This window comes from Hyaena hyaena, unplaced genomic scaffold (assembly GCF_003009895.1).
Source record: "Hyaena hyaena isolate Hyena2069 unplaced genomic scaffold, ASM300989v1 scaffold_150, whole genome shotgun sequence".
In the NCBI taxonomy this organism is placed as follows: domain Eukaryota; kingdom Metazoa; phylum Chordata; class Mammalia; order Carnivora; family Hyaenidae; genus Hyaena; species Hyaena hyaena.
Genome location: NW_024080782.1, coordinates 1,507,402 through 1,533,617, shown reverse-complemented (window position 1 = coordinate 1,533,617; position 26,216 = coordinate 1,507,402). Strand labels below are relative to the sequence as shown.

The window sequence follows — 26,216 nt, the reverse complement described above, 5'->3', positions numbered from 1 at the left end:
GGTATGCTTGGAAAGCCAGTGGTCCACATCACCTTGGGTCGGTGGCCCCACTGGGCCCGCACCTGCTTTCCTCCACCTGGGCTCCCAGCACGGTGTCCGCCCCCCTCCGCAGAAGGTCCTGCACTAAGCCCAACTCGGTTCCACACCAAGCACCTCGCCTTTCATTCACTCCATCCTCCGAAGCGGGCCCCGACCCTGGCTGGGATCGCACTTGAGCTCTCCCTGCCACGCACCTGGGTCCCATGTTGTGCACCCGTCCACTCGCCCCTGCACCGGCTCTGCACTTCCTTCCGACGCCTGGGTTTGGCAGCCGCTCAGTACAGAGGCACTGGAGCCCCGAGACAGAGCCGCTCTGACGCCGGCACCCCGGGTGCAGGCCCAAGGGCGGAGCGCCTCCTGCGCTCAGGGCGCAGTCGTCGCAGCCGAGTTATGTTTTCGACCGCGCGCAGCCACCGAGACCGTATTAGCCAACCAACTTCCTGGATCCCCAATCGTTTTCCTCTTCCACCCTTCGCTCAGCCGCAATCTTAGACACGCAGAGCACACACACCCCTGGGGGCAGCAAGGAGAAGTCTCCTTGCAAACACAGGACAGTGAGGGTCCCGGGTAGTGTGAAGGGCTCGAGATCGGGGGAGTCGGGGGCTCCCCAGGTGTCAGGGTGCCGAGCAGGAAAGAGCAATGCGTTCCTTCTGCCACGAGCCTTTTCGTGGGACCGTAAACGAGAGCTTCGAGTTTCCAGGGTCTTTGGGGGTATCTCTGTGGGCTCCACTGGGAAGCTGTTTAGAGAGACGACGAAAGCGGACACTTCCTCGCCCCGCCCCCAGATGGGAAAAGGGCAGGAAAGAACTGGAACGCTGTGAGTCAGCTCCCCTGGGAAGCCGGACCGCCCGGAGAGGCGTCACCCTCGGCAGCGGACCCGGTGCCGCCGGCTGGCTGGGAGGCGCGGCCCGGGCGCGGCGGGGGCGGAGTCGGGCGCGCCGGCCTCGGCGTTTCCCGGGCCCCGCGGCCGCGACCGAGCGGCTGGCGGGCCTGGGTCATGGCCGGCGGGGCGGCGCCGCGGGGGGCCGAGCTGCTGGCCTTCACGGGGTTCCGGGACTCGAGCACTCAGCTGCTAGCCTACGGCTACGGCCCGCGCAGCCTGCGGGATATGCGCGAGCGCGAATTCGGCCGCCTGGCAGGTGAGGCCAGCCCGGGCACCTGCGCGGGGCGGGCAGGGAGGAGCTGGCGCGCACGAGTTTTCTGGAACTGACGTGGAAGGGGCTTTTGCTTTAGGTGGGAGCAGCGTCACCTCATTTGGGATACATTTTGGATCGAAAGACCGGGAGGGACCTGTCCGCGCGTCCCTGAGGTCCCACCTGGAGCCCAAAACTTCTGCTACCCTAGCTCCTTAGCCTCTCCCGTGGTGTAGGACTAGCCTACTTCTTTCTCGCCTGTGCTCGCTCTTGGCGGATCACGCTTAGGAGTTCTTTTGCCCTTGCCCGCCGCGAGACTCCCGCCTCTAAAGAGCCAACGGGAGCCAGGGTCGCAGAACGCAGGCGTGAGCAGCGGCCCTGGCGTTCAGGTGCGGACAGGTGCAGTGCGTGGGCGGCCAGGGCGCCAGGTCGGGACCCCGCGCCTGGGGGCGTGTGCAGTTGGGACCCGGAGGCCTCTGGACACGAAGCTCATAAGCAGCTTTATGTTCGAGGCTCCTTTTTCTCATTCGTGCCATCTGAATAATGCCTTCGAATTCTTGCTCGCTGGGGGACTTGAATTAGCAAACCGTGCAGTTGGAGCTTTAAGTACAGGGCGAGCCTGTAAATTGGACACGAGTATCAGGATCATATAGTCCTTTTGATATGCGCAAGGCGGAACGGGCCGGTTAAATTTTAAATCGAGCTCGATCGGGCCCTGTGGCCTTGCCCAGACGTTGCAGCAGGGCGGGAGGGCTCCCGCACCCGGGCGGGACTTTCCCTCCTGCCAGGAACCGTGTGCGAGGTCTTCCTGGCCTGAGAACCGCGTGCCGGTTGAGCAGGGAGGGGCCGCAGGTTAAGTGGGCATGGCATGGTCGCGGTGCCAGGCCCCGGGATTTGAGGTGTGTTTATTCTGTCGCGATGAGCAACTGGTGACTGCTCCCTTGCTCATGGCAAAACAGCGGCCTCTGTGACTTAACGTTTCAGTAATCAGGTGGTTGATTTCAGCTCTTTTGAGTCACTTGCTCATGTTTGGGTTGGTTACAATTTTTTTTTTCCTTTTGGGAGCTTTGAGGGCTGTGGCCTTCTCCTAATGTGTCCCCTCTGTAGTTCAGTAGGGAAGCTCAAGAGGGAAATGGGGGAGGGAGCTTCTGGTGGCCTCTCTTCTACCTCTCCATTCTTCTCAGCAACACATTCACCTGGAGGAGACAGTACCTCACCCCTCTGCTTCCACATGCTGTCTCTGAAATTTTTTACTGTGGAAATTTCTACCCAGAGAAATAGATTGATACAGTGAACACCAACAGGTGTGGAGGGAGGGAAGGAGGCTCCCCATTCTTTTGAAGCAAATCTCAGAGGCTGTCTTCATGCAGTCTGTAATTATTTCAGCCCACACCTGCTTAATCCCCTAATCCTTCCATCTCTGATCCCTCACACCCATCACTGACTAACCTTTCCTCTCAATGCTACCCTGGGAAAGCAGAGGTATGTTCTGGGCCCCTACTTGTTTTACTTGTGTCCTTCAGAGAACATTTATTTAAGTGTAAAATTTAAATATAAAATTTAAATGTTCTAGCCAGATCCCAGCATGACCCTCAGAGCCCCTTTAACATCTATTGTATCATATTCTTTCTTTCGCTATCATCTATAAGTTCCTAGCATTTCCTCTACACTATACAGTTGAAGTAGACTTTTGTGGATTAAACCCATCCTTCCCATGGTTGGAAGTCTTAGAACATACCCACTTTTTCCCTCTCATAGTGCAGGGAAAACAAAACAAAACAATGTAACCGTCACCTCTTCTTTCTTTCCCCCTCCTCCTTCCCCTCAGAGATTTTGTGCAGGTTTGAGAGTTTATCTGGTTAAGTGGTAGCTCTAGATAATTACATGCTTAATCTTTAAGTGCTGAAATACTTTGCCTAACCAATTGGATGGGGATTCCCTTGTCTTGGTGAAGGGGGAGTGTTGGATTTTCAGATGTGATTCAAGTGGTTCTTGAAGCCTCAGGGTGCTGATGCATGGCCACTTACCCTATACAGAACTTAAAGAGCATGATCTAGAAGAGACCCTGGAATTTCCTTTCTTGAAGACCCAATACCAATGGGTTTTGGGGTCATTTGCCTCCTGCTTCTACTAACTGCTAAATCTTGGAGTGTTACTGTGTACCAAGCACTAAACTGGGCTCTGTTATAACAGCTCATTTAACCCTCATCCCATTTGCAAATGAAGGGACAGGGATCCAGAATGGCGAGTGGTGGAGCAGGATTCAATCAGGTTGGTTGACTTGGATTCTGCACTGCTCTCCACCATGCTGGCTGACTTCATCTAAAATCAGATCTCTAGATCATCTCACATGGCTGCCTTGTTTTGCAAAATTAACTACTGGACCAAAGGCCAAAGCAGCCTTCCCCCAGACGGCTTCGTGGCCCTGCAGAAGGTTGTGGGCAAAGCATGTGGTGTCCCTGGGAGCCCCTCAGGTTTCACAAGTGCACCGTGGCTTCACATGAGCATCTCCCTGATGGCTGGGTGGACAGAGGCCTTTCTTTTGGTGTGGTGCATTTGTATGTCTCAATTTTCAGTTAAAGAGAACATTATTCTAAAACCAATTTTTTGGACTAGGTAGTACATTTACATAGCACTCAGAAGGTGCCACAGGAGGGTAAAGAATGGCCAGGGAGCCCCTCTCACTCCAGGCCACAGCCATGGTGGCTGCCTCAGGCTCAGTTCCTGACACTTGTGTCTGGTGTGCCTTTTGATTTGTTGTCTTTATTTATATAAGTCTGTACAGTGTTTTTTTTACTATACAACTGAGACATAACATTCATTGTCTGACATAGTTTACATTTATTTGTCTTGCTCTGTCACTGTAATACCAGCTTCTCTCTTTTGTCTATTGTTGTGTCTCTGCCACTTAGAACAGCGCCTGACCCATAGTAAGTACTCAATAAAGATTTATTGAATCTAAAAATACAATAAACCAGGAAATAAAATGACTTCATAAAGGCTGTCTACAGAAAACCCACAGCTAATGTCATACTTAATAGTAAAACAATGACAGCGAGAATAAGACAAGGATGTCTGGACTCACCACTTCTACTCAACATTGTCATAGAGGTTCTAACCAGGACAGTTAGGCAAGAAAATGAAATGAAAGGCATCCGGATTGGAAAGGAAGAAGTGAAACATCTCTATTGGCTGGTAACACAATCTTGTATATAGAAAACCCTAAAGAATCCATGTATAAAACTGTTAGAACTAAAAAACAAGTTCAGAAAGTTATATGATACAAGCTCAATACACAAACATCAACCTGATTTCTCTACACTAGCAAGAAAAGCTGTGAAAATGAAACAAAAAAGAAGTGGAAGATTTATAAACTGAAAACTATAAAATGTCATCAAAGGAAATGATAGAAGACCTAAATAAATGGAAAGACACCCTATATTCATGAATTTGAAGACTAAATATTGTTAAGATGACAGTACTCCCCAAACTGACCTATAGATTGATTGACAATCTGATCGAAGTCCTAGGTACCTTTTTGCAGCAATTGATAATTTTTTTAAAAGTTTTTAATGTTTTTATTTATTATTGAGAAACAGAGTGAGACAGAGTATGAGCATGGGAGGGACAGAGGGGCAGAGAGAGTGGGAGACACAGAACCTGAAGGAGGCTCCAGGCTCTGAGCTATCAGTACAGAGCTGGATGCGGGGCTCAAACTCACAAACCAAGAGATCATGACCTGAGCCGAAGTCAGACACTTAACCGACTGAGCCACCCAGGCACCCCAGCAAATGATAAATTGATTCTAAAATTCATACAGAAATGCAAGGGACCGAGAATAGCCAAACCAACCTTGAAAGAGAACAAAGTTGAAAGACTCATACTTCCCATAAAATTAAAATAAGTAAAATGTAAATAAAGTTACAGTTATCAAGACCATGTGGTACTGGTACAAGGAAAGATGCTTGGACTGATGAAGTAGAATTGTAAGTCCAGAAATAAACCCGCATGTCTATGGTCAGTTGCTTTTTAACAGAAGGCCAGGACTATTCAATAGAGGAAAGAGTAGTCTCTTTAACAAATAGTGTTGGGGTAGCTGGCATGCAAAAGAATGAAGGTGGACCCCTACTTCATACTGTATTAAAAATGAACTAAAAATGGACAAAAGGCCTAAATATAAGAGCTAAAAATATAAAACTCTTAGAAGAAACCATAAGCAAAAATCATCAAGACCTTGGATTAGGCAATGGTTTCTTATGACACTCAAATTACAAACAACAATGGCAACAAAAATAGACAAATTGGACTTCATCAAATTTAAAAACTTTTATGCTTCTGTGAATACCACCAAGAAAGGATAACCCACTGAATGGGAGAAAACAGTGTCCCCACAAATCTTGCACATAGTCATGGTAGCATCGTTTATAATAGACAAAAAATGGAAGCAGCCCATATGTTTATCATTGGATGAGTGGATAAACAAATGTGGTACATCCATACAATGGACTACTATTCAGTCCTAAAAAAGGAATGAAACAAAAATATTGTGCACCTTGAAAATACAGATGCACCTTAAAAATATTAAATGAAAGAAGCCAGACACAAAAGGCCACATATTGCATGTTTTCATTTATATGAAATGCCCAGAATAGGCAAATCTGTAGAGACAGAAGGTAGATGAATGGTTCCCAGGGGCTAGGGCTGAATGGATTAGGGAGTGATTGGTAAGTGGTATGGACTCTCTTTTTGGGATGAATGAAAATGTTCTAAAATTAGATAGTGGTGATGGTTTATGAATCTGCTAAAGGTATCATTAAAAGGGTGAATTTTATGGTGTGGGAATTATATCTCAATAAAGATATTATAAAAGAAACCAAAGAGGGGCACCTGGGTGGGTTAGTCTGTTAAGTGTCTGACTTCAGCTCAGGTCATGATCTCATAGTTCATGAGTTGAGCCCCACTCTATGGGCTCTGTATTGACAGTATGGAGCTTTCTTCAGATCTTCTGTCTTCCTCTCTCTCTGCCTTTCCCCCTCACTCTCTTTCAAAAATAAACATTAAAAAGCAGAAGCCAAAAAAAATCTATTCTGCATAAAACAACAACAAAACCCACTTAAGGGAATGAAAGAAGGAATGAATCTATTCACGTTGTATATTCTTGACAAATGTATCTCAGAGTTTGCTCCATGTCCATACTTATAAAGTCCTAGGTGAAGGGACAAGAATTCTTTATTTTAAACACATGTCCATGGACATTTCAGTCATTTCCAATCTCCTGCTATTGTAGACAGTGCTGCACTAAATGTCCTTATGTGGAGGCCAGTTCACAAACCACAGATATTTAAAAATAACTTTCCTAGTAAAGGAGTTGCTAGGTCAAAGAGGGTTTGCAGTTTAAAGTGTGACAGATACTGCCAAATTGCCGTCCATAAAGAAGTTGTACCAATGGGGCCTCCTCTCCGCAGCCATGTACCAGTGGGCTCATGTTCCAGAACCCTTGCCCACACAGTGAGTTATCCAACCATCTGGTCTCCCCCATCTAATGGGAACATCTTCCTATCTCACTTTCCTCCAAATTTGCCTGTCTCTGTTTATGAGAGAAGGTAGAAAGCTCATTTGCATTCCTAGTATTCTCAAAGCTCTCCAAGCTGTGCTAGGGTGGAGGGCTATAGAATTCACTGTGGGAAAGCACAGTCAGGGCTCACCCACCAGGGAAAAGGCAAGGAAACCCCAGATAGGAAGTGAGTCATAATGTGAAATCGCTTTGTTGTCATTAATCACAGATGTCTGTTGGGCTCCTCCTCTGTGTGGGATGCTGTTCCAGGTTCATAAAAGAGCTGGTTAATCAGGAAGGCTTGCTCGGGGCTCTAAAGGTCATTCAATATTGAAAGCACAATCTTGCATTGCCCATGCCTTAGATTAAGAAGCTCATATCAAGAGGCTTGGAGAAATCAGTGCCCTGGTGGTGCCCACTGCTCACACTCACACAAATCAGATCTAAGCAAAATGAGTGGAATACCTCTGAAAAACAACTACAGCTTGATTCTGTGTTTTCTTTTAGGAACTGTCTACCTTGACCACGCAGGAGCCACAATGTTTCCCCAGAGTCAACTCACCAGCTTCACTAATGATCTCATGGAAAATGTTTATGGTAAAGAAAAACACACCAAAACTGTCTTTTGCATGAATATTAGCCAACTACATTTAGCTGATCTATCTCTGCTTAAAAAATATCAGATTAATAGACTAGGACAGTGCTGAATAGACCCCATGGGAGACGGGTGTCAAGCAAGCACTCAGATCGGTCCCTATAATACGTGCACAGCCAGGATGGGAAGGATTGACTCACGGACACAAAGTTTACTGCCAGAAGAAGGGGTCAGTGTCAGAAGAGCAGAGAAATACAAAGCTACTGTGTTTGGTGGGATGATCCTGGGCAGAGGGTGGGGTGGTGAGAAGGACATTCATTTATTCCTTCACTCCATAAATGTGTGTTGAGCCACTCTGCTGTGGAGGGTGCGGTGCTATAATAAAACAGATAAAGCACAGGCTCTGCCTTCGTGGACTATGATCTAGTCAAAACAGGACCCTAATCAAGTGAGCTCCCAATAAATGGAAATTACTAACTCTCTGAAGGGCTATGAACAAAAGGTCCATGATACCATGGGGTCTGTGGCTGCAGAGTGATGGGGGTGGCAGTGTGATGGCGGAGAAAGCTGCCTTAGGAGTGAGGTGAATACTGGAGGGTGAGCAGGAATTCCCTTGGGAATGAGGAAAAGGGTATTCCAGGCAGAGGTGATAGCAGGAACCAAGACCCGTTAATGGTTTCAGGATTTAGCCCCGGAGGACAGAGGAGGGGAGAAGAGTGGAGGAGGTATGAATGGAGAGGTAGGTCGGGGCATTGTAGGTGCTCTACAGAGTTTGATGTTTATTCTAAATTTTTAAAATGTTTTTTTATTTATTTCTAGGAGAGAGAGAGAGAGAGAGACAACGTGAGCAGGGGAGGGTCAGAGAGAGAGGGAGTCACAGACTCTGAAACAGGCTCCAGGCTCTGAGCTGGCAGTCAGCACATAGCCCGATGTGGGGCTCGAACCCACGAACCGCGAGATCATGACCTAAGCAAAAGTCGGACACTTAACTGACTAAGCCATCCAGGCGCCCCTGATGTTTATTCTAGAAACAATGGGCAGTCACAGAGGACAGTGATCAGCAGCACAGTGTGATGAGGATAAAACATGGGCAGGGAGCTTGAACTAAAGGCAGCAGTAACAGCTGTAGCAGTGGTAATAGTACTAGCAGTGAATATCGTGTCCTGAACACTCACTATACACTTCAGGGACTGTTCCAAATGCTTCATCTCTTCTCTCTCCCTCCATTCTCCAGGCAAATGAGGGTACAGGTTCTTTTATCAAACAAGCTAAGGTACAGGTTCCATCATCACTGCTATTTTACAGGTGAGGAAAGTGAGCCCCAGGGAAGGTAGGTAGCTAACTCGAGGCCACACAGTCAGAAAGCGCTGAAGCTGGAGAGCAGGGTCTCCAGGCCATTGGGCTCCAGAGCACAAGCCCTCATCCCTCGGCCGACTCCCTCGGTTCATGACATCCTGTCATGCCACACTAACGTCCGGGGTAACCAGCAGATATTTAAACTATCTGGGGGGTAGTTTGCAGAGGAGATGTCAGTGAGGGACCTTATCTTAATTTTACTCCATGATTTGCAAAGAGATCTGCAAGTCTTCTTTAACTTTTGCAAGAGTCCTAACTGGGAAAGACGCCGAGAGGTGACACAATTTGTAGACTGTTGGTAGTGCTGATGGTGGCGAGCTAAAAACCAGGGTGGTGAGAGGCAGTGAGGGTCAGTACCAAACCCCCAGGTTACTAGTGCTTATGGAAAAGGAGTGTTGGTAGCTTCAATGGCCAGAAATCCAGTGTGACTAGGCAGTATGTAAGAGAAAACAAGCAAACAAATCCTAAAACAAAAAAGGTCAAGACTGCGTTAATGTGCACATGTGGTCCTGCTCCTAAGAAATGCTTGTGCCTCACCCCTGCATGTCTGGCCCCTTGAGAGGTCTGTGTCCTCACCTGGGGGCCACGTTTTGAGGGAGGTAATAATACTATGGGTCACACTCATGGGGGATCCAAGTAGGGGAGGAGAACTAGAAATTGACAAGTGAAATTAGGAGAGACAGGGGGCACCTGGAGGGCTCAGTTGTTTAAGCATCCAACTCTTGATTTCAGCTCAGGCCATGATCTCATGGTTCATGAGATCAAGTCCTGTGTGGGATTCTGCGCTGTTAGCGTGACACCTGCTTGGGATTCTCTCTCTCTCTCTCTCTCTCTCTCTCTCTCTTTCTGTCCCTTCCCTGCTCTCTCTCTCTCTCTCTCTCAAAATAAATAAACACTTAAACCAATCTTTAAAAAAGAGAAATTAGGAGAGGTTCTAGCCTTGAGAATTAGCTAAGGGGAGATGTGATGTGATGGTCCCCTTCACATATTTGGAGAAGACAGGTGTGTTTCTGCAGGGATGATGCCATTAGCACTGGTGTGAATGCAGGGCAATAGTTGGGGACTTAGATTAAGTGGCATTCATGGCTCTGCCTCATGGCTGGCGGGGGGGTGGGGAGAAGTACAGCCTCCTGAGGTTGTGTACTTGGTTCCCTGGGCTTAATTATGAGAACCATCTGTCAGGGGACTTGCAGAAACGATTCTTGCATTGTTCTGGCTGCCTAAGAGCTTACTCCCAGCTCCAGAATGTTCTTCCCTGATCCCATCTTGCTTTACTAGTTGGGGGCAGGGGGTGGTTGGTTCATTTTTAAAAATTGAATTATATTTTATGTATCATAAAATTCATCTATTTCAAATGTACAATTTATTGATTTTCAGTAACTTTACCAAGCGGTGCAACTATCATAAATCACCTACATTTTCATTTCCCCAATAAGATCTCTAATGTCCATTTATAGTTAATCCCTGTTGCCCTGTCAGTCCCAACAACCACTAACCCACCACTTTCTGAATCTCTCTATATAGTTACCTTTGCTGGACATTTCATATAATATGTGACTGCTTGTGTCTGGTATCTCTCAGTTAGCATGTTTTTGTGGTTCATTCATGACCTAGTCAGTGGGGTCCTTTTTATTGTGAATACTTCCCCATTGTGTGGATAGACCACATTATGTCTATCTGGTCATTAGTTGATGGACATTTATGGTGTTCCCAGGATGTGGCTTTGCCAACAAACCTGCCTGTGAACATTTCTGTGCGTGAATCTTTGAGTAGATGTATGTTTTCATTTCTCTTGAGTATATGGAGTGGCTTCACTGCATCATAAGTAGTCATATGCTTAACTTTTTGAGAAACCGAGGGAGAGGATTTTGGAGGAATACAAGAAGAGAAACCCAAGTAGTGACATGATGGCTTTGTCTCTGTGACCTGCCAGGTAATCCTCACAGCCAGAACATCAGCAGCAAGCTCACCCATGATACCGTGGAGCGCGTGCGCTACAGGTGAGTGTGCGCCGAGTGGGAGCCCCCAGGTGATGGACTTCTTTCCAACCACTTACCACATCCCACAGCGGTTCTGAGCTGGTTTTGGGAAGATCACATTCAGCTAAATGGTCACGTGCACAATGGTAAACATCGGGGGCAGAGGACTGGAAGGTGAGAATGAGGCTGACCTGAAGCATAGGTGGCTGGCCCTGAGGTGCCCGCGGCTGTTTCATGTGGCTTCGGGTTGGTGCCAGAGTGCCTGGGGGCCAGAGTGACAAGGAGTGACCATTTCCTAAGTCTCATTTTCAGAGAGAAGAAAAGCATTCAGTCTGAGCTTTCTTTTCACATTTCATTAGGCATCTTGTTTTATTCATCCCCAGCCCACCCAACCTTTTTACGAATATGCACACTTTAAGCAGCTCTTTATATATTTCTGCGTGTGAATGATTAGTTTTTGGTAAGTAATTTCCACATGGTGCCTAAAATTCCTTGAATCATTATAATTTCAAGTTATTTCCAATTAGAGAGTGGTTCTGGGCTGCCAAATAGGAAAATCACCATGAAACAAGTTGGTGGCTTACAACTTGCCGTGATGGAGACAGAGAGCTGACCAAGGAGAGAGTGTGTCCTAGGATTAAGATCTTGGATTTTTATCTTATCCAATGAGGGTGTGGACTTGGGAGGCAGGAAGTTCTTTGGCCAGTTTGAACCTGCTTGTCACCTCTTCCTGCAACTTTCTTGGCCCCTGTCCTAACTTCACAAGTGTGGCCAAGCCCGTCTGGGTCTTTTCCTAGATGTGGAGGTAGAGAGATGTCATCTTTAGTAGAAACACAGCTACCTCTGGACATTTAACACCAGTGAGACCAAGGAGTGGGCATGATGCTGTGCTTCTTCCAGGATTTTGGAGCACTTCTGCACCTCCGCAGAGGACTACAGTGTGATTTTCACGGCAGGAAGCACGGCTGCTCTTAAACTGGTGGCAGAGGCCTTCCCGTGGGCGTCCCCAGGCCCGGAGAGCAGCGGGAGTCGGTTCTGTTACCTCACCGACAGCCACACGTCCGTGGTGGGCATGAGGAAGGTCACCACGGCCATGAATGTCACTTCCATCCCAGTAAGGCCAGAGGACATGTGTGTGGCGGAGACACGGGGCACTGCTGCCGGTGACCCTGACTGCCAGCTTCCACATCTCTTCTGTTACCCTGCTCAGAGTAACTTTTCTGGAACCAGATACCCCCTGTCCTGGATAGGAGAGATCAAGGCTGGGCGGATGTGCCCTGTGAGCGTGCCTGGGAAGTGGTTCGTGTTGCTTGACGCGGCCTCCTACGTGAGCACCTCGCCTTTGGACCTGTCAGTTCACCAGGCCGACTTTGTCCCCCTCTCCTTCTATAAGATCTTTGGGTTCCCCACTGGCCTGGGCGCTCTGCTGGTGAATAACCGCGTGGCACCTCTGCTGAGGAAAACCTACTTTGGAGGAGGCACGGCCGCAGCGTACCTTGCGGGACAAGACTTCTATATCCCAAGACAGTCGGTGGCAGAAAGGTAACTTCGCCATGGGAGCAGCTGGCTGGAGTTCAGCCAGGAAGGGGTATGGCCTGTGTCCCCTGTAGGACTGTGTAAGGGACTAGGCTGAGCCACCGGGGATAGAAGGCTTGCAGGCAGGGACGGAGGCTGGTGTCAGGGCTCTGGAAGGCAGAGGTCGGCGGGAGGGTGCCCCAGGCAGCTCGGTGAACTGGGCCCGCATGTGCAGGCTTCTTTGCAGCTGTGAGAGGAGAAGGGCTGCAAGCAGAGGACCTGAAGGGCTCTCAGGAGGGTAAGGAGGCTCGGCCACCAGGCCTTTCCCCAGAGCACAGGCAAGAGGTGCAGCAGTTTATCAAAGCAGTTGTTTAAAAAGGTGGCATCGTCTGGAGCAAGTGTGCATGCATGTCGGCGGCGCAGCTGGTCCTCAGCAGCTGGAATCTGCTCAGCTTGGTAGCAGGCTGGCCAGAAGTATTAGTTCATCCAGAAGCCACCAGACATGCGAGGTGCTGTTAACAGTAGCGAGCCCTGTGCATGACAAAGGAAGTTTGGGGGCAGGGAGCTACTCGCCTGCGGAGGGCAGAGGCCTCTGCCCGGGCTTGCTGGTGTGTGTCTTCGTCAGCCTGCGGGGCAGGGTCTCAGCCCGCAAAGCCCTCTGTCCTAACTGGGAGAGGAGCTATTTATAAGGCAGCAGAGAGAACGTATTCATAGATGATGGAGAAACCTAGAATCAGAACCTTGTTACACACTGCAAGATGCACAGGGAGCTGTCGGCCACAGCTTGACCTTGTTCCCCTCAACACTGTTATAGGTTTGAAGACGGCACCATCTCGTTCCTTGACGTGATAGCACTAAAACATGGATTTGATGCCCTGGAGCGCCTCACAGGTCAGTGGACCCTTCTCTCCAGCAGAATGTGCTCCCATTGTCTGTGGCCTCGAGGGCGTCCTGGCACAGGTGTGATTTAGATAAGGGCATGGGGGGCTCTGCGAGTGGCTGGCACCTGGCAGGTGTATGCCCGATGCAGTTGAAGCTAATTCTAAAGAATTTCAGAATGACTTCTGAGACAAGAGCAAGAGACTGCGCCACCCTCTTAAAGACATTTTTGTCAGTTAAAAGAACATTTTAACAAGTAAGAGACGTTCCAAACCAGGAGATTGGTGGCTTCACAGAGGCAGAAGAGCCAGCCTTGGTCACTGGCCTGGGAATGGTGACAGATCCTGAGACCTTATTCCGCTGTGACCTGGCTGGGTCCTCCCTCCTGTCTCAGGGGGTAGCTGTGTGATGAGGAGCTAATACTCAGAGAAGTTAAATGCCTTCCCCGGCGCCACGGACCTAGTAACTGGGTGGGCTAGGGTTTCAACCTCGGCCATAATAATGCCTAACTTTGCACCCCCGTCTCTGCTGCTGGGCTTTGCAAGGATGCACATTTTCTGTCCCGGTGTTGGGCAGGTGGGGGACACTCACTGTAGGCTGACACACACACAGATGCCGCTTCCCATCGTGTGGGGCTTGACACAAATGTATGGGACTAGAAGAGCCTCTGCCTCGCGAGCCAGGCATCCACCCTCCGTTGTGCTCCTAAGCACTCGCCCAATGGCTGAGCTTCTGGAGCTGGGTGGCGCTGCTTGTACCGTCCAAAAGGAGATGGGGTTGTGGTGAACCAGGGATGTGGCTTAATGATTAGGTGGCCCTTCCTCTCTCTCTGTCTCTCTCTGTCTCTCTCTCATCACAGTAATGGGACCTTTCAGGTTCTCAGCCTGAGTCCAGGAAGGGGAGGTGGGGGACAGACAGGATTCACGTGAGGTGAGGTGACACTGATGGTAATGCAGGGAGGTGATGGACACGACAGTATCTAGGACAAAGAGGAGATAATAAGACGAGCACTGAGAAAGGAGCACTTTCCCAAGGAAAGATATTAATAGATACCCGAGCAGCAATATAGGTCAAACAGTGCCAGGGGCGCCTCAGAAAGTGGGTTGGCAGTACCTGTTCCGTAATAAGGCAAACCTCTGATTGTTCCTACTTCAGTGGTCCTGTGAAAAAACCTGTAGTGAAGTACATATAACATAAAATGTGCCACTGTAGCCAATTTAGTGTACATTTCTGAGGCATTAAGCACGTTTACATTGTTATGCAGCCATCTACCACTGACCATCCCTGGGACGTTTACATCATCTGAGACTGAAGCCCATTCAACAGTAACTCCCCATTCCCCCTCCCCTCCAGCCCCAAGTAATCTCTATTCTTTCTGTCTCTTTGAATTTGCCTCTTCTAGGCACTTATATAAGAGGTCTAATACAATATTTGGCTTATTTTACATAATGTTTTCAAGGTTCATCCATGATTTAACATGTATCCTTAATTGATTTGGATACTATTAAAATGATTTAAACATTAAGGGCTCCTGGGTGGCTCAGTTGGTTGGGCATCTGACTCTTAATTTTGGCTCAGGTCATGATCTCAGGGTCATGGGTTTGAAACACGTGCTGGCCTCTGTGTTGAGGGTGGAGCCTGCTTCAGATTCTCTTTCCCTCTGCCCCTCTCCCCTGTTTGCCCTCTCTCTCTCTCAAAAAAAAATGATTTAAACATTAAAAGAAACAGCAAAAAAAGAGATACTTTTAAAGATAAAATGGTGCTTTTTTGCCATTTGTAACCCAAGGGTCTAAATTATCTGAATGCTTAAGTGACATTATTAAAAAAAGAAGATAAAAAAGAGCATGACAGGAATTCCTATGGAAGATTCCATGGAAACAGCAACAGTAAGGTGTTGCTCAGTCTCCCAGGACTACACATTAACCACGTGGACAGTAGCACACCATATTTACCAGATTTACAATTGTTAATCTGAGGTCCGGCTTTGCCGGTTAGAATGCACTTGTGTTCTTAAAAATGACTGAGTGAATTACATGTGAAGTTCATGATTCTGCCTGACATTTCACAATTGTTTTTGAGGTGGAATGGAGAATATACAGCAGCACACATTTACCTTGGCTCAGTACACCTACACTGCCCTGTGTGCTCTCCGGTATCCCAACGGAGCCCCTGTGGTGCGGATTTACAGCGACTCTGAATTCAGCAGCCCAGAGGTGCAGGGGCCTGTCATCAATTTTAATGTTCTCGACCACAGTGGGAACATCATTGGTTATTCTCAGGTGGGTTTTCTCTTTCCTTCCTTCCTTCCTTCCTTCCTTCCTTCCTTCCTTCCTTCCTTCCTTCCTTCCCTCCCTCCCTCCCTCCCTCCCTCCCTCCCTCCCTCCCTCCCTTCATAATTTATTGACAAGTCAGTTAACATACAATGTATACAATGTAGTTGGCTTCGGGAATAGATTTCCATGATTCATCTTACATACAACACCCAGTGCTCATCCCAAGTGTCCTCCTCAATGTCTATCTCCCATTTTCCCTGTTCCCCCAACCCCCCACCCCATCAACCATCAGTTTGTTCTCTGTATTTAAAAGTCTTTTATGGTTTGCTTCCTTCTCTGTTTGAAACTTATTTTTCCTTCCTTTCCCCTATGGTGTTCTGTTAAGTTTCTCAAATTCCACATATGAGTGAAAACATATGATATCTGTATTTTTCTGACTGACTTATTTCACTCAGCATAATACCCTCCAGTTCCCATCACATTGTTGCAAATGGCAAGATTTTGTTCCTTTTCATAGCTGAGTAGCATTCCATTGTGTATATATCCAGGTGGGTTTTCTTGTCACCTTGGGCACCTGTTCACAGCAGAATTGCTCTCCCCTGAACTCTATAGCCTTTTGGACCCCTAAACTTCGCAGTCCAGGTCTCTGAGTCCTTGCAGTAGCTGTGAAAAGAGCAACCTGTGTGTGGTTGGAGAGGCCTGGCCCTTCCTTAGAGGCTCTATTCTCTGATTTGCACTCAGGTCTAACAGGCATGGCTATTTAGTTTACCAGCCCTCCTTTTTTTCAGCCAGAAATTGTCATTTTCAGGTGTGGAGAGAAAGGGTCCAAGTCCTTGATAGCAGTGGAAGGTGACAGATGACAGCTTGCCAGCAAGGGAAGACATCCTAAAACAGTGTAGACAGAAAATCAGTGTAGACAGAATACCATGTCTGAGGTCATTTCATGTGTATTCAGCATGGTAGCCCCATGATACATCAGACAGCATCACAGCATCACACAAAATATGGGCCTGTTCCCACCATGTATTTGCCTGTGGCTTGGATCAGAACTCCTTCTTTGTGATAAGCAGAAATAAATGATGTCCTTAGTATCACAAAAGCCCTTATTTCTGCCATAGTTCGTGCATATTATGAGTTCGAAGGATTTAGTAGTTTGGTTATAACCTAGTTTGTGCAGATATATCCTTTGTATTTATTTTCCCATGAAAACAGTGCAAATAGTGGTTTGCATGCTGGGAACTCTTGAGTCCTTGCCTTAGCTGAGGCAGCTGGTCACTGCTCAGTCCATCAAAATGTCCGGAGGCATACCAAGGACTCAGACATGGTGACAGATGGCCTCCAAATGCATTGTGACAGACCGACAAGGATGGGAGCCCAAGGTCCTTCCCAGATCATGAGTTCCTAAAGCAGCTCTGTGAGGAGCAGTTTCAAGGGTCAGAAAAGTTCAGAAGACAATGTTCACTTTCCCTTGAGAGCCATAATCCGCATTCACCTTTGTTAAATGCAGAATTTCTCAAAGTCCTTTTCTCAAGGGATCATTCCTCCACTCCTTCTCTGAGGAACGCAGTTGAGAACTATTCTTCTGGGGACTTGTCCATTCTTAATGGTATCCGGGAGTGGACCCTCTACAACCACAGGTTGTCTCTTGGGTGGGTTCACTGTGTAGACGCCCCTTAGTTATACACTGGCAGCCTGACGCCACTAAGAACCAGGCAATTTTGAATGCTTTTGGTGGTAGCGGGGGAAGGGGTGGTGGAAAATGGAAAATGCATGATGAGTAAAAGTTTTGCCTTCTTAAATATGTTATTCTGGGTGATTGGTTAAAGTAAGTTTCAATCTTGGATCTAAATAAGTTGTATTTCCCTCGAGGTATAGAGGAGGGCAGGCAGGTGACCATGACATGTAGGGTGGCAGGCAGAGCAGGGAGAGAATTCCTCACTGGCCTTGAGATGCTTCAAAGAGGAGGAAGAGCCTGGGGGCGTGGTGGGGGTCTGGGTGCCCCGCCACCTTTATCAGGACTCTGGTTCCCCGAGGCCAGACATGGGATGAGTTTCTCCCTCTGTGCATTTCTAGAGGAGGCTCATATAATGAGTGGATTCCATGGCTGAGGCGTGGCCAGCTGTGCGACTCAGGAAAGTCCAGCATGGTTTTCCTGGGCCACCTCACTGTGTGGGAATTCCATAGGAACTTTGGTGGCCTTCGGAAAGATTAGATGTGTCATGGTGGGGTTTGGCTCTCTTTTCAGGGATCTGTAAAAGAATTGAGCTTTCTTCTTTTTTTAAAAAAAAAAAATTTAATGTTTATTTTAGAGAGAGAGAGAACAATCAGGGGAGGGCCAGAGAGAGAGGGAGACAGAATCCGAAGCAAGCTCCAAGCTCCGAGCTGTCAGCACAGAGCCTGATGCAGAGCTCAAACTCTACGAACTGTGAGATCATGACCTGAGCCAAAGTCAGAGGCTCACCCGACTGAGCCACCCAGGTGCCTCAAGAATTGAGCTTTCTGTAAGAAGCTTTTGAGTTCTCGGTTTTGATATCCAGTCCTCCTAATTTCATTCTCTACACAGTGGTTAAAAATGTGGGTCCAGATTCTGGCTGCCTTTTGCTTGGCTCTCTGAGCTTGGGCAAGTTAATGTAAGCTCTCCAAGTCTCCATGAAATGGGGATAACAAAGTGCCCTGCTGATAGTGTTGCTAATGAGGACTAAATGAGATACACAGTTTACACGGCCTGAGCAAGGGGCCCTGATATGAAGCAAGGAGGCTCCAGTGTTCACTGTGTGCAGGCTGGTTCCCTGCCTTCCCCGGATGGAGTGCTTATCTTGCCGCAGAAACCAACTCCTTCACCTGGCTGGGCACAGGCCGGGATCCCATAGGGCTTGAGGCTGGAGAGGACTGCCTCATGATGGGAAATTAGGAGCAAGGGGAGGTGTGGCCTAAACAGCCTCTTGTACCCACATCCTCTTCTTTATGGAGGCCTTCTCTCTTCTTGAATCTCAGTGGGTTTGTGACTCTCTCATAACCAGTAAAATGCCACAGAAGTGATGCTGTGTGGCAGAAAAGGCAATGCCACATCAGCATTATTCCTTGGCACATCCACTTTTGGGCCCCAAGTTACCATGTAAGAAATTCTACCCTGAGGCTGCCATGCTGTGAGGAAGCCAAGCCATGTGGAGAGGCCAAGCACAGCCATGATGGTGGCGATCCTGTTTTGAGCCTTCCTGGCTAGGGGACCAGACACACATATGCATAAATAAGTCTCTAGATGATTCCAACTCCCAGACACCATGTCACTGCCAGCCTCAGAGACTTCCCAGCTGGGACTTGAGAAATCATGGAGCAGAGTCAAGCATCTCCTCTGTGCTCTTTCTGAATTCCTGACCTACTGTAGCTGTGAGCACAATAAGATGGCTATTATTTTATCCCCCCGCCCCCCAACATTTGGTGGCTTGTTTCGCAGCAATGGTAACCGGAATAGTGAATGTGGGGTGGGGGTGGGGTGGGTACAGGAGACTTCTAATTCCACTTGGTAGGAGTTGGGGTGGACAGTGAGGGAACTTCCCTAGCAGCTGCCCATTGAATAGAGGCCACCTGACCCTGGAGATGGAGTTGGCCAGACCCAGTGGTGCTGCCAGGTCTTGGCTCAGAGAGCTAGGGAACATCTGGATTTCATTAGCAGGCCTCAACGTCACTGAGCTGTTTGCCCAGAGCAAAGGAGCAGAGTTGTTTTCCTGAGGCTCCCTCAGTTCAACCCAGACAATGGCTTCTTCTCTGACAGTCCAGGGGAGGCAGCTAAAATGACAGCCATGGTCTCAACAGCGTGGGAAGCACCACTGGTATGCTCAGCCTGGCTGGGAGCGGGTGCTGGCTGTGTGGTGACCTGTGGTCTGTGGAGGGTGCTGTACTGCTCCTGGCTGCCTCTGGCTACCCCACGCTGTGAATTCCTGGGGAGAAAACTTTCAAAGATTTGCCCAGCTGGGCAAGATGTGTTTGTTTTCCCAAATGCAGTTCAGTGATTCCCCTGAGTTTAGCCTAAGCCACCCAGGCTGAGGACTCCCATCGGACTCCTAGACCCTTGGGAGAATGGAACCCGGCAAATATCCCCCATGCTAGCCCTGCCTGTGAGCCTTGGATGAAAGCAGATCACCTGTCAGAGTCTTCAGGAATCAGGAAAGAGCCTTGGAGCTTATAGATTGAGTAGCAATTCTGTGATTCAACCTAGAGTAAGGGACATTATGGAAAGCACATTGATAATATCCAGTGTCGACACGGTAATGTGTGTAGCCCAGGCTGTGCACCCAGACAAGGCTGCTCCGAGTGGTAGCTCAGCTGGGAACTGCTCTGTGATCACCCCTGTGGCACAGGATGCCAAGGAGCTGCCCCACGTCCAGGTGCAAATCTCATTGGAGCATGTGGGCTCTTTTTAAGAAAAGTATTTCATTATTTTAAAAAGTTGGGGCACCCATGTGGCTCAGTTAGTTGAGCGTCTGACTCTTGACTTTGGCTCAGGTCATGATCCCAGCGTCATGGGATCGAGCCTCACATTGGAGTCTGTGCTGAGCAGGGAGCCTGCCTGGGATTCTCTCTGTCTTTCTCCCTCTGCCCCTCCCCTGCTTGCATGTGCACATGCACTCCCTCCATCAAATTAAAACAAAATCGAGATAAAATTGACATAGAATATTGTATTACTTTTAGGTGTACAACATAATTATTTGATATGTGTATATAATGTAAAATGATTACTACAGCAAGTCTAGTTAACATCTATCACCATACATAGTTACAGATTTTTTTCTTGTGATGACAACTTTTAAGATTTACTCTCTTAGCAACTTTCAAACACATATAACACAGTATCATCCACTATCATCACTATGCTGTACATTATATCCCTAGAACTTATTTATCTTATGACTAGGAGTTTGTATCTTTTGGCCACCTTTACCCACTTTGCTCACTCCGCCTCCAACCTCTGACAGCCATCAATCTGTAATCCATATCTATGAGTCTGATTTTTTCTTTTGTTCCACCTATAAGTGATATATAGTATTTGTATTTGACATTTTTAGTGTTATCTGATTTTTTAAAAATTTAAAGCCAAGTTACTTAACATATATTATAATAATGGTTTCCGAAGTAGAATTTAGTGATTCATCACTTACATATAATACCTGGTGCTCATCACAACAAATACCTTCCTTAATGCCCGTCACCCATTTAGCCCATCTTCCCCACAGCATGTCCTCGAGGTCCATCCATATTGTCACAAATGATAGATTTCCTTGTTTTCTTTTTTTATGACTGAAAAATATTCCATTGTGTATACACCCCCCCCCAAATTTTCTTTATTCTTTCATCCTTTGATGGATACCTAAGTTGTTTCCATGTCTTAGGTATTGTAAATAATGCTGCAATGAACATGGGGTGTACATATCTTTTCAAGATAGTATTTTCATTTTCTTCAGGTAGATATTCAGAAGGGGGATTGCGAGATCACAGGGTAGCTCTTTTTTCAATTTTTTGAGGAGCCTTTATGCTGTTTTCCAGAGAGGCTGTGGCAACTTACATTCTCACCAACAGAACATGAGGGTTTCTTTTCTCTACATTGTTTCCAACACTTGTTATTTCTGTTTTCTTTGTAATAGGTGTGCCATAATATCTCATTGTTGCTTTGCCTTACATTTCCCCGATGACTAGTGATATTCAACATCTTTTCACGTACTGCTTGGCCCTTTGTATGTCCTCTTTGGAAAGATGTCTATTCAAATCTTCTGTCCATTTTTAATAGCACTATTTGTTGAAACATAAGCTCCTAACGTGGGAGTTTGGCCTGAATTTGGTATTTTCGGTTTTCTCAGGCATACGTTATAATCCATTTGGATAAACTGTAATTATCAGTGACATTTTAGTAAACCCATGATAGAACATGGCACTTGAGAGCAAAATTCCAAGCACATATTTTCATTTTATTGTTAGGAAAAAGAGGTCCAAATATTGATCTGAAACTCTCTTTCAGATGATCAGAATAAAACTGGACATCCTTAACACTGGTCTCATGTTATGTTGACCCTGCAGGTGGATAAAATGGCCAGTCTTCACAACATTCACGTGCGAACCGGCTGCTTCTGTAACACTGGGGCCTGCCAGAGGCACCTGGGGATAAGCGACGAGATGGTCAAGAAGCATCTTCAGGTTGGTAATGCTGGTCATTACTATTGGTCAGCAAGACCCAATGGTGGCATCTCCAGCCACCCTGGAGGCTGGTCTTACGTCTGGGGTGAGGGCCGGTTCTGTGCACTGGACTCATTTCTCCGAGCCCACCCTGGGGATGAGCAAAGGAAAAAGGGGTCAACAAAAAAAGAAAACAGCATCGTTGTAGCATTCATCTTTTACTTTGAGGGCAAAATTTTAAGGCAGAGGATGGGTGTTAGTAGGGGGCAAGCATGTGCTTCTGTGTGCAGAGGGCCCTTAACTAGTTCAGTCCTACCAGAATATCTCCACACTAGAGTTAGTTCATTGCTGGGTGAGGAGAGAAACTCTTCCAGGGGCCATTCTGCATCTCCCAGAATCCTCTCGTCCCTCCTTCTCCCCTGGGCTGAGGGTTTTCACTTCAGGGTACAGCTACTATTTTGAACCATTTAATAAGAATAGTTTCTAACTTGAGTTTCTGTTGGGTGTCACTAAATATTGTATATACTAGATCCCAACCAACCATGAACTGGATTTTATTTCAAAAGAGAGAGGAAGTCCCAGAATACAAACAAATGCAGTTCCAGATGTAGTATTTGATCCTGCGGAGCGTTGTGGCCCCAGCTCTTTGGGACCGACCTGGGTTCAGCACTGGGAGAGGTGGGTGGCCAGAGAAGCGACCAACACCGGGCAGCCCAGCTTGGAGAGGCTTGGGGACTTCTTGTCTTTCTCTCTCCACCTCCCAGCAGGAGCACCCAGCCTGACTTTGGCTTTGGGTAGGCCTTGTCTGGTCACTCCCAGAGGGAGCACGTCTGTCTTGCCTTCTTGTCAAACGGCAGCTGTCAGGGACCCAGCCCTCCCTTTGGTTCTGAGGGAGGCTCAAGGGAGCAGCCAAAAGGCGTTTCTCCTGCCACAGCCCTGGGTAGACAAGAAGCTGACCCGTAGTGCTTCTGAAACTTTGGTCTGTCTTTGGAGGGGTCTGTGGGTTGGCATTGTGTGCGGCTCTGAAGTATTTCTTTTAAACTTTTTAATGATCCGTTGAGATTGGTATTGGCCCCAATTTATACTTGAGCAAAGTGAGACTCCAGAAAGGGAGTCCTTGCCTCTGGCAAACAGCATGTATTAGTGTTGCGATTTTGTGTTCCTGGGTGAATTTTCTTCTACAAAACTATTTCCGACTTATCCATGAGGAATGAGTCACTCCAAATGGCTTATTTCCCTTGTATTCTAGGCCGGTCATGTCTGTGGAGATGATGTGGACCTCATAGATGGGCATCCTACAGGATCTGTGAGGATTTCTTTTGGATATATGTCTACACTTGAGGATGCCCAGGCCTTTCTCAGGTTCATCATGGCAATGCAGCTGCACCAGTGTGATGGCCAGCCTCTTCCTCAGACTATCCCTGGGGAGGCTGGAGCCCCGCCAGAGAGTGAGGCTCAGGACGCTGTGCCTGCCACCGTGGACAGATGTAGTTCCTCACCTCAGGAAGATGCTCCCACAGACGCTGGGCTTTCCAACGACTTGCCTCCCAATGTGGCTGCAGTGGGCTTGCACCCACCTCTGCTGACGGCCAGCAGAACCCAGCAGACCCCTTCAGAGAAAGCAGCAGGAGTCCTGGATGGGGGCCTTGGGCCACACGTCATCACCAACCTTTACCTCTACCCAATTAAATCCTGTGCTGCATTTGAGGTAAGGGTTTTAATGACAGCACAGAGACATGATGAGCTGTCCTCCTGCCTCTCTTGGTTGGGGCTGACTATTGAATATGGCTCTGCTTAGACAGACTCCTGAGAGGCCCCTGTTTCTGAGTGATGGATACCTAGTTACTCTTAATAATTATGGACATAGGTTTCACTGAGTGTGTGTGTGCTGGTTCCCTGCTGAAGTATTTTACCTAGGTTCCAATTTTTAAACAACAATATGTGGGGTGCCTGAGTGGCTCAGTCGGTGGAGCATCGGACTTTGGCTCAGGTCATGATCTCACGGTTCCTGGGTTCGAGCCCCGCATTGGGCTCTGTGCTGATGGCTCAGAGCCTGGAGCCTTTCTTGGATTCTGTATGTGTGTGTCTCTCTCTGTCCCTCCTCTGTTCATGCTCTCTTTCTCTCTCTCTCTCTCTCTCTCTGAAAACAAATAAATAAAACATTAAAAAATTTTAAAAATAAAACAACAATATGTGGGAGTGATAATATCATCCCCATTTTATAGCTATGGAGCATGAGGGCTATTGAGGTTAGGTACTTTGCCCAGTAATCAATGATAGAGTAAAGATTTGAGCCCAGGTCTGCTGACTCCTTGGGTCAATGCTTTCATGTGACTTGTTCTGCTCAACCCCCCCTGCGGATATGAGCTACATATGTCTTGAAATGTGCTGGCCTGGTGGTTAGCTGAGCTACGAGACTAGAGTGTCCTCCTTGGCTGACCAGCCAGTCCTGACGTCCCTCTGTGGCCAAACTGAGGCTATCTTTCTATAATCTGTGTATGTACCAAGTCCCAGGCAAAGGTCCCAGATTCCCAAGGCTCTGGGGTAACAGGCTTGCTAGTTCCTGGTCGTATATCTCATGGTCATGGCTGTTTGTTGCCTGCCATTCAGGGTGGTCCCATGGGAGCCTGTCCTCTAAGCTGAGACCATAAACAAGCAACCTCATCTTCACTCTCTAATGGAGGAGGGTGAGGAGTCCATGTTTCCCCTGTGTGTTGGGACTCTTATTTTCACAGATAGGTCATGTTTCATAGGATAGCCACATAGCAGAAATACTCTGGGCAGGCATTAGTGCCCATTTTACAGATAAGGACACTGATACTCAACAAGGTTTGCTAAAGATCTTCTATCCATCTGCTCATTCAAAAACTGCTTACCAAGCACCCACTACCTTCTAGGCCTTGGGCCAGCACCATTTTGATGAGCAAAATGGAAATTGTTCCTTCCCTCAGACAGTGCAACATCTCAGAAGGGAAACAGACAGAAGACCAAACACCACCTATGAATAGAATCACGCTGGTGATACAGGCCAAGAAGGCAAGAAATGGGATGTACCAGATAGAGTTCTGGTGGATGGATGTTTTAGTCCATTCAACTGTATGGCTTATAAACAAATATTTATTTCTCATGATTCTGGAGACTGAAAATCTACGATCATGGTGCTGGCAGTTTCGATGTCCAGTGAGGGCTCACTTCTGGTTTATAGAGTCTTCTCACTGTGTCCTCACATGGCAGAGGGGTGGGGGAGCTCTCTGGGGCCTCTTTTATAAGACCTTTAATCACATTTATGACAGCCCCACCCTTATGACCTGGTCACCTCCCAAGTCCTCCTAACCATCAATGTGATGGTATTAACTGAGATTTCCTTGCAATTTCTGTATTTTTGGCAGAAATTCTGTAAGAGTGATACTATGCTTTCTCGGTGCATCCCAGAAGGAGACACACACTGTTAATTTGTTCCAGTGCTGGTGACATTAACTTTTATCACTTGCTTAAGATGGGGTCTGCCAGGTTTCTCTACCATTAAGTTCATTAATGAATAATTAATCAATATTTGTGGAAGGATAGTTTGAGAACATGTAAATACCTCTTCCTTGTCAACTTTTATTCACTAGATTTAGCATCTGTTGGTGGGCAGCCTACATCAGTGCCTAAGTTAGTGATTGGTATGATGGCTGCAAAATGGTAATTTAAGAACTTCTATCACTCCTTCTAGATTTATCAGTAGGTATCCTATTATAGGATAGAGCTATCTTTCTTCCATGTTTATTTCATCATTAACTCTTCTCTCTCTCTTTCTTTTTGTATCTGCATGGACTCATGTATTCTTATTTTGCTCAGAATATTACAACCCATTATAGTCAGTACTTATATTTTAATTTATTTTTTCAAATATTGGGGCACCTGGGCAGCACAGTCTGCTAAGTGTCCAACCTCAGCTCAGGTCATGATCTCGCAGTCTGTGAGTTCGAGCCCTACGTTGGGCTCTGTGCTGACAGCTTAGAGCCTGGAGCCTGCTTTGGATTCTGTATCTCCCTATCTCTCTGCCTCTCCAATGCTCAAAGTCTGTCTCTCTCTGTCTCTCTCTCAAAAATATGTAAACATTTAAAAAACTTTTAAAAATGTTTATTTATTTATTTTGAGAGAGAGAGAGAGAGAGAGAGAGAGAGAGAGAGAGAGCACAGGCACATGAGCAGGGGAGAGGCAGAGAGAGAATCCCAAGCAGGCTCCACATTCAGCACAGAGCCAAACATGGGACTCAGTTGTGTCCCCTGAGATATGACCTGAGCTGAAATCAAATGTTGGATGACTAAGCCACCCAGGTGCCCATCAATGTTTATTGTGATGCTTAAATTGCCACAGAGTTGGCCACTGGGAGCTCCTTCAAATCAGCTCCTGTGTCCTTTTGATATGTCTCCATCATTCTTTGAGCATTCCCGTACTTTCTGGTGCAATAATATGTTCTAGACTCACTCTGTATTTCCCCTGCCTGAGAAATGGAGTTGACCATTTCATCAAGGCACTTCACTTCTTATATTAGAGAATGAATGATGCTGAGAAACATATATTTGGTTGTTAGGACTGATTCTTGCTTCTGTGATGTTATTGTTCCCAAGCCCTCTCAGTGTACAGAGCTTAGAAATATTTGCTGCTGTGACAAATTATCATAAACTTTTAACAGGACTCATCTGATGAGATTGAGCCCACCAGGAAAATCCAGGAAGATCT

The 26,216-nt window shown here is 47.2% G+C and overlaps 1 protein-coding gene across 4 annotated transcripts in view; it reads left to right on the top strand.

Moving 5' to 3' along the window:
- Positions 1 to 965: 965 nt before the first annotated feature.
- The window catches only part of MOCOS (molybdenum cofactor sulfurase), a 52,130-nt gene continuing 26,879 nt past the window's right edge, over positions 966 to 26,216 (top strand). Inside the window, exons 1-8 of one of the 4 annotated variants that reach the window (XM_039238976.1) lie at positions 966 to 1,178; positions 7,234 to 7,323; positions 10,611 to 10,677; positions 11,557 to 12,198; positions 12,986 to 13,062; positions 15,130 to 15,329; positions 21,393 to 21,509; positions 22,738 to 23,196. In XM_039238976.1, coding sequence (XP_039094907.1) covers positions 1,037 to 1,178; positions 7,234 to 7,323; positions 10,611 to 10,677; positions 11,557 to 12,198; positions 12,986 to 13,062; positions 15,130 to 15,329; positions 21,393 to 21,509; positions 22,738 to 23,196 — 1,794 coding nt within the window. In that variant the 5' untranslated portion in view covers positions 966 to 1,036. The remainder of the gene's footprint in view (positions 1,179 to 7,233; positions 7,324 to 10,610; positions 10,678 to 11,556; positions 12,199 to 12,985; positions 13,063 to 15,129; positions 15,330 to 21,392; positions 21,510 to 22,737; positions 23,197 to 26,216) is intronic. The other 3 variants (XM_039238977.1, XM_039238978.1, XM_039238979.1) reach the window with 3 other exon arrangements.